Source organism: Beta vulgaris, chromosome 4, assembly GCF_026745355.1.
Source record: "Beta vulgaris subsp. vulgaris cultivar EL10 chromosome 4, EL10.2, whole genome shotgun sequence".
Taxonomy (NCBI): domain Eukaryota; kingdom Viridiplantae; phylum Streptophyta; class Magnoliopsida; order Caryophyllales; family Amaranthaceae; genus Beta; species Beta vulgaris.
The window spans coordinates 53,555,627-53,568,328 of record NC_079205.1 but is presented as its reverse complement, the minus strand read 5'-3'; the positions used below and the strand labels follow the sequence as shown (position 1 = coordinate 53,568,328).

The 12,702-nt window shown below is 36.2% G+C and overlaps 3 protein-coding genes across 4 annotated transcripts; all 3 read left to right on the top strand.

The window, feature by feature from the left end:
• The first annotated feature begins 1,470 nt into the window (after nt 1-1,470).
• On the top strand, nt 1,471-6,317 carry LOC104890795 (hypothetical protein). The gene is made up of 4 exons (XM_010676387.4): nt 1,471-1,732; nt 3,474-4,896; nt 5,071-5,204; nt 5,939-6,317. Exons 2-4 carry the CDS (start codon nt 3,483-3,485, stop codon nt 6,152-6,154), a joined length of 1,764 nt encoding a protein of 587 aa, XP_010674689.2. The 5' UTR covers nt 1,471-1,732; nt 3,474-3,482; the 3' UTR covers nt 6,155-6,317.
• A 1,101-nt stretch (nt 6,318-7,418) lies between these two features.
• On the top strand, nt 7,419-9,821 carry LOC104890798 (uncharacterized). Of its 2 annotated transcripts, none has more exons than XM_010676389.4 (3): nt 7,419-7,760; nt 9,208-9,337; nt 9,531-9,821. In XM_010676389.4, exons 1-3 carry the CDS (start codon nt 7,614-7,616, stop codon nt 9,581-9,583), a joined length of 330 nt encoding a protein of 109 aa, XP_010674691.2. In that variant the 5' UTR covers nt 7,419-7,613; the 3' UTR covers nt 9,584-9,821. The 2 variants fall into 2 exon arrangements, with proteins under 2 accessions (XP_010674691.2, XP_010674692.2); XM_010676390.4 differs by having other exon boundaries at nt 7,432-7,760; nt 9,430-9,571.
• Nucleotides 9,541-10,834, top strand: LOC104890796 (probable UDP-arabinopyranose mutase 5). The gene has a single exon (XM_010676388.3). The coding sequence runs from the start codon at nt 9,541-9,543 to the stop codon at nt 10,594-10,596; it is 1,056 nt and encodes a 351-aa protein (XP_010674690.2). The 3' UTR covers nt 10,597-10,834.
• Nucleotides 10,835-12,702: the final 1,868 nt, after the last annotated feature.

Here is a 12,702-nt window from a genome sequence, read left to right as displayed (position 1 = left end):
GTGTGAGGAGGGGTGACAGGGACACAAAAAGAGAGGAGACCCCGTGCTTGGTTAATTCTAGCGCCAGATAATTCAAGATATATTTTAGCAGTGAATTTAAGGATTTTTCACCATATACCCCAACAAGATTTTATTCACCATAAATCCCTACACTTTTCAAAATTCACCATATACCCCTCAATTTCTTCAAAATTTACCATATAACCTTCATAACTAACAACTACCAACTTATATGTAGTCGTTAACCTCTAATTCCCTTGCCAAATCCTAAATAACCCCTATTTGTGTTGTTAACCTTAATTGAATAATTGACCACCATTAACACACCATAAAATGACCACTTTTATCACTCTTTTATCTTCTTTGGCCTTCAGTGTTGTTTCAATACTAATATTTTAGGGTAAATGAGTGGAATAGGGATTTATTAGGGTTCATTAATGAAATTAGAGGATAATGATCTAGAAAGTTAATAATCATTAATGGTTAAGGGCGCATGGTAAATTGTCAAGAAATTGAACGATATATGAAGAATTTTGAAAAGATTGAGGCATATGTGGTGAAAAAAAAATGTTAAAAAGTATATGATTAAAAAGTTCGTTAAACCTAAGGTTTTTGATTTCCTTCCCTCTCGTTGCCCCTTTCTTGATTCCATTTTCCTTTACCCTATAACCACAAAAACCTCCCTAGCTTCCATACCCTCATGAAATCTTTGATTGTAAATCTTCACAACACTTCCTTTCGAAAGTGAAAATCTCCCAAAAAAATTTACTCCGGCCCGGATCTAAACTATAAATTTTACTTAGAATCTAGGCTCCCTTTAGTTGAGTGCAAAACATTCTCAATGTAAAATGATTTTCATGAAAAACACATTAAAATTAGTTTTTGTTGTTTGGTTATACGTAAGAAAAATGTTGAAACGGAAGGAAAATAAAAGGGAAAATAAGGAGCTAGTAAGAGGATTGTGCAAGAGAGATCAGGAAAGTAAAAGAAAATTGTTTTCCTTTCATTTTGAAGTGCTATAATTTTTCATTATTGAGCGAGTAACTAGTTATTAGGCTCGGGCTATGCCCTGGGTAAGAACAAATTTCATTTATTAATATTGTACTTTGATATGATAACACTAAATACAACTTGGTCTAGTGGTTAAAACTTTAGTACATGAACTTGAGGTCACGGGATCAAAACCTGGTTTATGCATGCCTTTTAATATATTAGTATAGATTAACCGATTTTAAAAAAAGTTTTTTAAAAAAATATTTTACGCCCTTACTAATGAATATTGTCCAAAAGAGCCATTATCCAACAATTTCTGAATTTTTTTCCAGAGAGCAATTATCCACAAGAACTAAATTCTTTGCAGAAGAAGCGGTTGCCCATGTCTTTGCCTTGCCTCACCTTGCATCTGCATGAATCATATTCATGATGATGTTGCATGCATGATGCATCTACAAGTTTATATTCTCTCTCTTCTCCATCTGTCTCTATCTCCTTTCCTACACGTGTCCCCTCCTCTCAATCTCATCAGTCAATTCATCATCCTTCTTCTTTCTCTCTCCTACCCTCGCCTCCAAAATCATAGGATTGTGAAATCATCATCCCAAAACCCTACCTAAAACCTTACATTCTTTTCTTCGAACTATAAGCAAAATATCATTAACATTTCTTAATAAACCATGAACTTTTGCTTCAGTCCTACTTACGTGTAACACATCCATAACCTTCAACCCTTCAGGTACTCCTCCCCCCCTATTTTTTTTTGGGTATGCTTAAATTGGCGATGATTTTAATCATATTTGTGATTTGATTATTATCTAATTGGAAAATTGTGTGATGGTCCAATTTCATATATGTTTATATGCATATTACAAATTTGAGATATAGAAATGTTGTTTTTGTAAAGAAGACTAATAATAATTAAGTAGAATTAAAGCAAAAATAGATACATATATACTTCCTCCGTTCGATATTAATTTGCAATATTTAGAGATGACACAATGTTGTGACCTGGGATTCATGTGACGAGGAGAGAGATATAGAAACTTATTACCATAAAGGAACTGTTGCAATTAATATGAGACGGAAAAAGAAATTATCTGTCTTAGTAAGACTTCTTTGTTTAGATTTCGGGTGATTTTGTACATATGCAGGGGAAAGATTTATTGATGATAGAAGCTCTTCAATTGCTATTTTGTAGTCTTTCAAAAACAAAACAACGCTTTTCGCTGGAAAATTGTACGATTTTATGAAAGCATGTGCTATGGCTCTAATCCGTAGTAAATCCTATTTCCGATAGGAGCAGTTGACAATTGAATTCAAATTTTCTGTATTCACACTGAATTGATTTTTAACTGATGCTGAGGATGGACTTCTAGAGTCTCAACATGTATGGTATTGCGATGAATTTAGGAGCTTTTCTGAACTGTCAGTCAGAAATTAGGTTTAGCAATAATCCCTTTATCTAAGTGTCTATTATGGGTATAAACACATGTTGTATCTTGGAGACCTTGTATAATTTAGATTAAACAGGTAAAACAGGCTGAGGTTGTCATTTTGAGGTGACTAGTAATGTTACTCCTTGTATCTGGGATACCGAGTAAAATTAAGGTCAGGCAAGTAAAAAAGGGGAAAGTAGTCTTATTGACGTGATTATATTGCGTTGGTATTCTATACTGAAAGTGAAAGATTATGAAATACAAAATTGTTTGTAAGGGTGCGTTTGGTATGGTTGATGGAAACGGAATGGAAAGGATTTGGATAAGGAGGTGAAATGGAAATAATAATTGTTACTTTTAATATTTGGTATCCTAGTGGAATGGAAACAATTGAGAGGTTTATGATTGAGGAAGGAAATGTGATTTGTTTCCACTAGTTTGACAAGGGTAACAAATTGGCGGATTGTGAATTCCTCCGGAAATGGTATTTGTTACTTAACACTTGTACCAAACAATTAGAAATGGAATTGCTTATTTGAATCTGTTTCCTACATCAAATTTTTATATACCAAACACCCTCTAAGTGTGAAGGCCAAAGAATTAGCAAAATACTCGGTGGACTGGATACAAATAGAATCAATTATAAGATATTTAAATGGATATGAACCACTGAAACTTACAATTCGGGATCAAATCTTCTCTTTGATCTGGTCTGCCTTTTAGTAAAAACACCCAGTAGAGACTAGAGAGAGTAGTAGCATAAATGATAAACAGTTAGCAAATCATTTTAATATTTAATTAGTAGGCTCGACTAACTTTAGAATATCATATAGCAATCAAATTTTAGTAAATATGCTCCATATGGCATCCTTCCAACTGTATTTAATATCCTATGTATGTTGTGGCATATGTTTTGAATGCAACACCTAAATTAGCATACTTGATTAAGATACTACTTGGCTCTTAACATGCTAGATTGGTCGAATTTGCACTTTGCCAAATACTTGTCCTACTAAATTGTATACTTTGTTGTGGTCATAGCCTCGCAGGATGGAAGATTTCGATCCTGGTGATGAAGAGTACTGGGATATGGAGGATTTTGAGGGTTACTCAAAATGTGATGAGAACAATAGCAAGTTAAGTAGGATATGGAGAAAAGGGGTAAATTTGGGAAAGAAAATGGTGGTGACTGGTGTTGTGGTCTCGTCTGCTCCCTTTGTTCTTCCTCCTCTCGTTGCTTTATCAGCTATTGGGTTTGCTTTCTCCGTACCAGCTGGCTTTGTGTTTGTCACATATGCATGCGGTGAGAAGCTTTTAAATATTTTGCTGCCAATGCCTTCTTCAACTCCTTTTGAGCCGATGTATAGTGACGAGGAAGAGTACGGGGTTTATGGAGATGACGTTCACAGGGGGTATGAAGAAGATGCAGACACTGAAGGTGCATTAAATGAATTTGAAGAGGATACTAGAAATGGAATAGATATCGAGGATATTGAAGTTGATTCGAAAGAATATGAAGAAGATACTAAACATGGGACAGAAATGAGGATTGAATTTGCCGATGAAAATGATAAAGAAATTGATGATCACGATAGAACACCCATCGGTAAGGATGGACTAGATGAAGGGTCCCTAAAAGTGAGTGAGGTTGTTGAAGAAGGGGGGTATGAGGAAGATGTTGGGGAATACATGGATGATGAGGAGCAACATCTAGAGTCAAAAGCAATTCCCGAGATACTAGAAGGGATCCAAGAGGCAGAAAGGGAGATTTCTTTGATGGAGAATGAAGAGGGTAGGATGCCAAGAGACTCACTAAGGGCAGTTGTAGTAGCAGCTCATGTTGACGGGGAGAATGAGAACAATGTTGAACAAGTAACGGAAGACATGGCCTTTGTACCACCAAGCGACATTAAAGAAGATGACAAGCACAGGGGAAATTTTGCTGGCATAGAAGAGGACGAACTAAGAAGGGAGACAACGGGATTGATTGAAGAAATGAGGGAGGAGGGTAAAACTGACCAGAAAAGTGAAGACAGTCCAGCAAAGGAGACACCTCAAGAAAACAGGGGAGTTCCTGTGAAGGATTTGTCTCAAGACAAGGAAAATTTTAACCTCACCGCCATTCCTGAAGAAGTTGGGCCAGCCACAAATGATGGTGGAGTGATAGATGGCCTCAAAAGTGATGCAGATTTAAGTCATACAAGCATTAGAGGAGATGAGAGTGGATTAATGCGAGAAGAACCAAAATCTGTGGTAGAAGATCAGGTTGTGGTAAATGTGAAGATAGATGGTGATCATACTGTTACTGATGTTCACCAAGGAACCAGTTCAGATAAGCTGGGAACCTTGTTATTTTCTAATGAAGATGCAACTGGAACAGCTGGTGAGAGTGGGTTTGATGTGTCTGATAAAGGAACTGTGGCTCCTGAGAGAATTTCAGATTCATTGGACCAGATGCCTGAAGGTAATTACTAATGCATTATCGTGTCTCACAAAGTTCTTTTACTTTCAACTTATATTAGTGTATCTAAGTGTAGTCCACTGTTTTCAAGTTGTGACGTTGAAAATTAGTTTTTTCAGAAATGCAATAGACACAATTTGATGTAGAAGGAATTGGGTTTGGCTTATTTTTGTGCAGGAGAAAACCAATCTTTAAGCAAAGCGGTCGAAGTAACTGTTGAGTACCACGAGGTTGTGATTGAGTCTGTGATGCCTGTGTCTGAACATGCAGATATTGCGCTGGGCATAGGAACTACTGCTGGTCCAGAGAAGGTTAGAAGTTATTGGTTGTGTAGATTTATTCAGTTGGCTTGCATATGCACGAATATGTGCTTTACTATTGTCCCTCCTTTCCTTGAAATTTTCCCACGGGCATATTTTAAGATTTTGCTCTCTGGTCGAGGAATTGGACTAAAAATTGCTTTGGAGTTTTGGACAGTTCTCTTGAAATCGAGTAGCAACTAGTAAGCGAATATAATCTTATGTCTTTGCTGTCATGAATTGTTAGTGTGTCTTGTTTTAGGTGCAATTGATAACTTAAGTAACTGTAAGCTTTTTTCTACAATGGGAGAGATAACCTATTTTTGTGTTACAGATGATCTCGCTCGGAAATATTGTAAAAATTATGTGTAAGTTAACTGTAGATTATATCAGCTGTAATGAAAGAAACAATGTTCTTAAGGATAAGTCTTCTGGAAACTGAGCTGTTATACTAACTGCCTGTGTAAGCAACCTTCACTTACCTAGTTACCTATTGTGAACATTTTGTGCATATAAAGCGGAGTGAGCCTCATAACTTTCTCTACATTCATGTCTTGCATATGTGACGCATGAGATGGGTTAATCAAGGTTAGATCCTTGCTTGTTTCTATCAAACTAACTAACAAGATTCCGTCTACGTTACTAGGACTTCGGTACTGGTCATGTGTCCGTCCTTAATTTATGAAACTTTCTATGATCCAACATCTGAAATAAAATGAACTTCATAATTTTTGGACTTTTTGCAGGTAAAATTGGAAGAGGAGAAAATTTGGGAGCAAATTAATGCTATGAGAACTATAGTGGGGTACACTACCACTCCTCAACCTTCATACGCGGAGGAGCTTAAGGCTCTTTATGTTTTTACTGGGGTCGAGCCACCAGCCTCGTCGAAGAACCCAGCTGATCTTGCAGATATTAACGAAAAGCTTCACTTTCTTATGTCGATAGTCGGTGTCAAGTAGATTGTTCTCTTAAATTAGAAGTTAGACATTTTTTCTTCCAGTTGTCTATGTTTTTCTTCTTGACAACTTCGACTATTCCTGTATTAGGACTTAGAATAGAAGTCATGTAGTTTGGTTTGTTGTCACAGAAAAATAAATAAAATGTAGCTTGTTGTTTGCTTAATTGGAAAAAATGGACGAGAGGCAAATGCATTGTGAGTAAAGCCTTGTGTCTAATAAGTATTACTCTTGAAGTTGAGAAAATATAAAATAAAAATTAAATAGGATGAATATTTAGTCAAACAGTTGAATAGGATGATTGTGAATTGTGAGTTATATTTTCTTAAATCGTTGGAAAGTACACCAACTTTATGTTAAAAACTCTTGCATTTCTTGGTTTAGGCTTTACAAAATTATTGGAAAGACAAAAATGAACATATATTTTATTGAGTTTGTCTTGTAATAGACTACCTTTTTAAATTAGACAATGGTAAGCCTAATAATAAAAAGAGAATTCGTCCAACAGTAATTAGTTTAATTTTCGGTAATTGATTTGATTCATTTAATAACTAGGTTTGTTTTTATATTAAAATTAGACTTCCTCTTTTAATAATTTTTGTATTTTACTGGCTATTATGGGTCATGGATGAGCGAGATGTGGTAGCTCAGTGGAACGAGTATCATTCTGAATTTCAAGGCATTGTTCAGGGTTTAAATTCTTATCGCAACATAATGTTGGGACATTTATTTATGGGTTGTATAGCCTTGTATCCCGCTTTTAAGCTGGTATGCCATGCGGACTAGTAGTCTAGTAGCGGTGGCCCGGTGGGTATTCGAATCAATTATCTTTTCTAATTAACGAAAATGGAGTGTTCATAGGTGGAAAATAGTCCAAAATGATACTACGTTTTGGTAATCAAAAATTTCGTTTTAATGGTTTCTGGGTAGGGATCTTGTGTCATGACAGCTAATAAGATTTATTAGCTACAAAAATGTCAACATATATAAACCTCTCACATAGAGGTTATGGAAATATGATTAAGCATTAAAAATTAATGTCCTTAATTAACAATTTTAATGGACATTAATATTTCCATTAATCTCATAACAACAAACAATATATTTATTATTATTCCTAATAGAGAGAATAAGATCAAAGTTTCCATATCCACAATAGTCAAAGAGGATAGAAGAATAAAAATAACAATACACAAAGGCCAAAGGATTGTAATAAAGTAGGAATGAATCAAAATGTCGGTGAATTAATAAGGAAATGGATTCACGAGAGACGTACAGTAACCGAAAAGAGAAGCGCGTGATTGACGCCACACCCCACATCTCCTCTTTCATCAGATCACTCATCTCCTGCGTTTTTCTCTCTCTCTCATCGCACAAACAACGGGCAAAAAAAAGGACAGAGAAAGAAAGAGTGATTTTCCAATTCTAAAAGGATAAAAGTAGGGACTGAGTTTATATTTGAATGACAACAACAACAACAACAACAACAACAATAACTACTACTCCGCCAACGTTGCTTTCCCTCACAATCGACACTGCTCTTCTTCATCTTTCTTCTTTTTCTGATCTCTCTCCTCTTCCTCCTCACATTCTTCTCGATCTCTTTCTCGTACGCTTTCTCTCTCCTCTTTTTCTCTCTCTCTTATTCATTTGCGAATTTTTTCAATTTTTATTGTGTCTGATTGATTGTTCGTATTAGGTTTTCTCGGCTTCCTTTTCAATTTGCAGAGGTTTGATTCTTGTTTTATTTTATTGATTTTAACTTATTTTGATGAAATTGATATGTTTTCACAAATTAATCGACGAAATTAGCTCTTGTTTAAGTAGTGCTGCTGTTTTCAATTTGCAGAGGTTTTATTCTTGATTTGTTTTGTTTCATTAATTGATTTCTATTTGCGTTTGCAATTTGGTTGAATTTGATATGTTGAGACAAATCAATCGAGGAAATTAGCTCTTGTTTGAGTAGTGCTGCTGTTTTTTTTTTTTTTTTTTTATGTTGTTTGTGTTTTCTATTTATTGTGGTTAATGAATGTATGTGTATGCTATTGAATGTAAGAAGTTTAATCTCATGTTGTTCCGCTGGCCGTGGTGGAATGTTAGGTTTAGCGGCTGCGGCGATATCAGCTATGGTAATACATATATAGGTGTTGGTGACTTGGATGGTTGTGATGGACTGATGGTATATCAATGCTTTGTGGTAGTTGTTGTTGGTTTGGATGTACAATATTTGGTAACTTCTTAGGAGTTAGGAAGAACTTAACATCGCCGTTTGTTGAGAATGTTTTGTTCCTGGTCTGGCTGGGAGGTATAGGATAGGTCTATCTTGGCGTAGGTTGTTCGGGTGATTGTCGTGCTCGTAGTATCTTAGATGGTCATAAGTATGGTGGTATTTGAGATGGATGTGATATATGTTTTGGATGGCTGTGCTGGTTTGTGATTCATGGTGGTACCTCAACTAGGTACTTCTGGTGGTTGTGGAGGTTTAAGTGTACAAATTTTAGTACCTTGCTTGGAGGAACCTAAGATAGCAACCTTCCTTCATGTGCTCTCCATGTATAAGTTGCTGCTGGTTAAGACAATGTGGGCCTAAACTCTGGACAACCACCAATGCGGGGATCATGATGCTGGTGAGGTCATGTCATCAGTGTGAAGGATCTTGCATCTTTCTTTGTCGTTCCATGCTAAATATATAATTGTTGAAATTCTGCTTAATAGCTTAATCCATCTGCGGAAATCGGAATAGAGTTTGTGGTTGTTCTGGAGGCTCTATGTTGCTATTTGGGAACACTTTTGAGCTTGGAATAAAGCAACATTTTTGTCATTAGGTTTTAGCTATTGAAAGTTGAAATTTGGAACAAGATCCCTCTGATCTGATATTTTTTTGGCAAAGGTTCTCATATGGTGACTGCTATTGTGGTTCAATCCGACCTATAAGTACAACGTGTGATGTTATGTTTGGTTGAATGATATGTCACCATTTTTGTTTGGCTTGCTATTCGATAATTCAGCTTGTTTACTCTGCAAAATCTGTTCATTGTACAAATTATTTTTGGCAGAGAACACTGAAAGCTGGAAAACTGAATGAGAAGATCTTGAAATTGTTCATAGCTTCTGGCGACGACAAAGTTCTTTCCTTCATCAAGGAGCTCAATATCCAGCCAATAATTAATCCTGTTATTCCCACCCGTAAGTACTAGCCTTGATCTCTTGGTTGATTCATCATATCAGAGACAAGTTGAATGTGCTTTAGTCTGATAGATAACATTTTCTGCTTTCAGGATGCTGTGGGCGGTTCTGATTTTTTTCGTTGCATGATCTTCTGTGAAAGCCGTAGTTAGCTGTTTGTGGACTAAAATTGTGCATCTTTAATACTTTACAGACACCCAAAAATGGCCCAATTCAACATTAAGGATGATGATGTGGATATTGTGATTGGTGCTCTGCAGTCTGATCTCACATCTTTCATGAATGCATGGAAACCCATCTTCTCTCGATTTCACTTGATTATAGTCAAAGACCCTGACCTGAAGGATGATCTGAAGATTCCAGATGGATTCAATGTTAAGATCTATACAAAGGCTGAGATGGACAAGGCTGTTGGAGCCTCATTGACTTCCCAGCTTTTCTCTGGTTATTCATGTCGCTACTATGGCTATCTTGTCTCCAAGAAGAAATATGTTATCTCAATTGATGATGATTGCATCCCAGCCAAAGATGATAAAGGATTCCAAGTAGATGCTGTTGCTCAGCATCTTTTCAACCTTGCAACCCCTGCAACCCCTCTCTTTTTCAATACCCTTTATGACCCATTTCGCAAGGGAGCTGACTTTGTTCGCGGATACCCATTTAGTATGCGAGAAGGAGTGCCATGTGCTATCTCTTGTGGGCTCTGGCTCAATTTAGCAGACTTGGATGCTCCAACCCAAGCCCTTAAGCCCGAGCAGAGAAACACTAGATACGTAGATGCTGTTCTCACCGTTCCTGCAAAGGCCATGACTCCATTAAGTGGAGTCAACATAGGGTTTAACCGCGAGCTGCTGGGACCCGCTTTGTTCCCAGGTTTGAAGCTAACAAAGGAAGGAAAGTTAAGATGGGAAACCATGGAAGATGTGTTCTCTGGAATGTGTGCCAAGGTTGTGTGCGACCACTTGAAGCTTGGCATGAAAACTGGTTTGCCATACGTCTGGAGGGAGGAAAGAGGTGATGCAGTTCAGAGCTTGAAGAAAGATTGGGAAGGTATGAAGCTGATGGAGGATGCAGTTCCTTTCTTCGAGTCCATCAAATTGCCACCTGAAGCAGTTAAAGCGGAGGAGTGTATGTTGGAGATAGCGAAACTGGTGAAGGAAAAGTTTGCACATGAAAAGAATTCTGTGTTTATTAATGCTGCTGATGCCATGATCGAGTGGGTTAAGCTGTGGAAGAAGGAGGTGCCGGCTTCGGCTTAGAAACCGAAAGGCAGAGATAGATACAGTGTTTATTTTAGCCATATTTACCTAAAAGCAGTAGAAAATGAGAAGTTGAAGATGGCAATGGTTTGCTTATAAACGTGGTTGTGCTTGTTTTCTTGCAGCATTCGTGTTATCAGAATCGTGTAGATTAGGGATATCTCCTTTGTTGATTAGGGATATCGCCCCAAGTTGGAATGTTAACTTCAGTAAATCTATACATGATTACTTTTTATCAGCTGTTTTCAATTTGCTAGAAATATTCAATCTATGAAGATTTGATAAAATTTTCCTGCTGCTATCCTACCCAAGTTTTGTCGTGGGTGCTAGAATTGTTTTGTGTCCTGGAAAGTTTGATTTTGTTGTCTCAATGTTTTTTTCTTTTATTATTTTGTTGTCGTGGGTTACTAAATGCAATCTCATTTTACTAAACGCAATTCTAAAATTTTTGATTATTATATTCTCTCTTTAAAAAAACCTTCTCTCTAAAAAAATCTCTCCTTCTCATAATTACAAAAACATAAATTAACAAAGACCTAATTGACAAATTTATATTTGATACACAATGAACGATAATTTTGATCGAAACGAACTTTAATATGATGTAAGTACTTTAGTTTTTATTTTCTTCTGTAACTAATCAATTTCGTGGAATTTTCATGAAACATTTAACACTATTTCGTGCAATCCTCAAGAAACAGATTACACTGTTTCTTGTAAATTGAACAGAAGAGGTTAAATTGTTTTTAGTGATTGTATGAAATAGATAAAGTAATTTTGTGCAAATTATATGAAATAAGGTAATCTCCCATTCGGTCTTTGGACCTTCCTGGCATTCATAGTTTGACTGGGGACTAAGGATTGGGGTATATTTGTTTTACTTTATGAGAGAGAGGGAGTAAAGAGAGAGTGAGAGGAGTAAAATTAATCCAGACACTTACCCATTAGTGTTCAATCATTTCAAACCGTGTTTTTATAGATCCAACTATCCAAGAATTGTCTACCACCACAGTACCACACACATTACACGTATATAATCCAAGCTCTAGGCTCATTAACGAATATTTAGTTATATATTTTAATGTAACTTAGCCTCCATTCTTTTGAACTGAATTAACTAAACTGACGAAACTAAATTGAATTTATGAACTGAACTGAGAGAAACTAAACTGTAAAAAGTAGCTAAACTGAAAATAAGTCGAAAAGATCAGGACCTTATCATTGGAGTATGCTTTCAATCCAAGGCTCTAACAAGAAATTTTCTTACTGACTATGAGTAGATCGTCTAAATTTAATGTGGTACAATTGAATAAAAAATATAGATAAAATTATTTTCAAGTACATTACAATATCACAAAGTCTTATAAAAGACGGTCTCACGTTAGTCTTAACGTGAGACAACGTGAGACCTTAACTAATATACCTTAGCGTCTAACTAATATACTTCAGCACTTAACTAATTCATCCAGAAGCAATTTAAGGCTAGCATAACTAATAGGTGCAAGCGCTTAACTAATAGGTGCAAGCACTTAACTAATTCTACTGCTGGTTTGATGTACGCGCGTGATGTTAGCGGTCTCACGTTAACACTAACGTGAGACCGTCTCACCAAAGATGGACTCTTACAATATTTTAGATAGTGTAAAAGCTCATTATGATTTATACAATAAATGATGCCAAGACTAACGTTTATTGCTTGATTTGATTGAAGTTTAATTTATCGAGAGAAAAATTAAAGTTTGATCAATGCTCTACATAAAGGGACCACCTTATAATGGGATATGTGATGAGTTGATGACTTTTTCATTATATCTACCTCTTGTTTGATGTATTGGAAGTTCAACAATGCTCAAAGTTAGAAACACCCCTTGTCCAACATGAAAGAATTATCTAGTATTTTTTCTGCAACAAAAGGGTATTATTTGTGAGATAAAATATTCATTTGTTGCATTTAAAACGAAACAGAGGAAATATATCTTTTATTTATATAGGGAAGTACATTAGAACATCTTGTTGGATAATGGGCTAAATGAATTGGTAACATACAAGCACGCGCCAATAGGGTTGGGCTCGTGGCGAGCGGGGGCTGCGGGTCTGTGGTCCTCT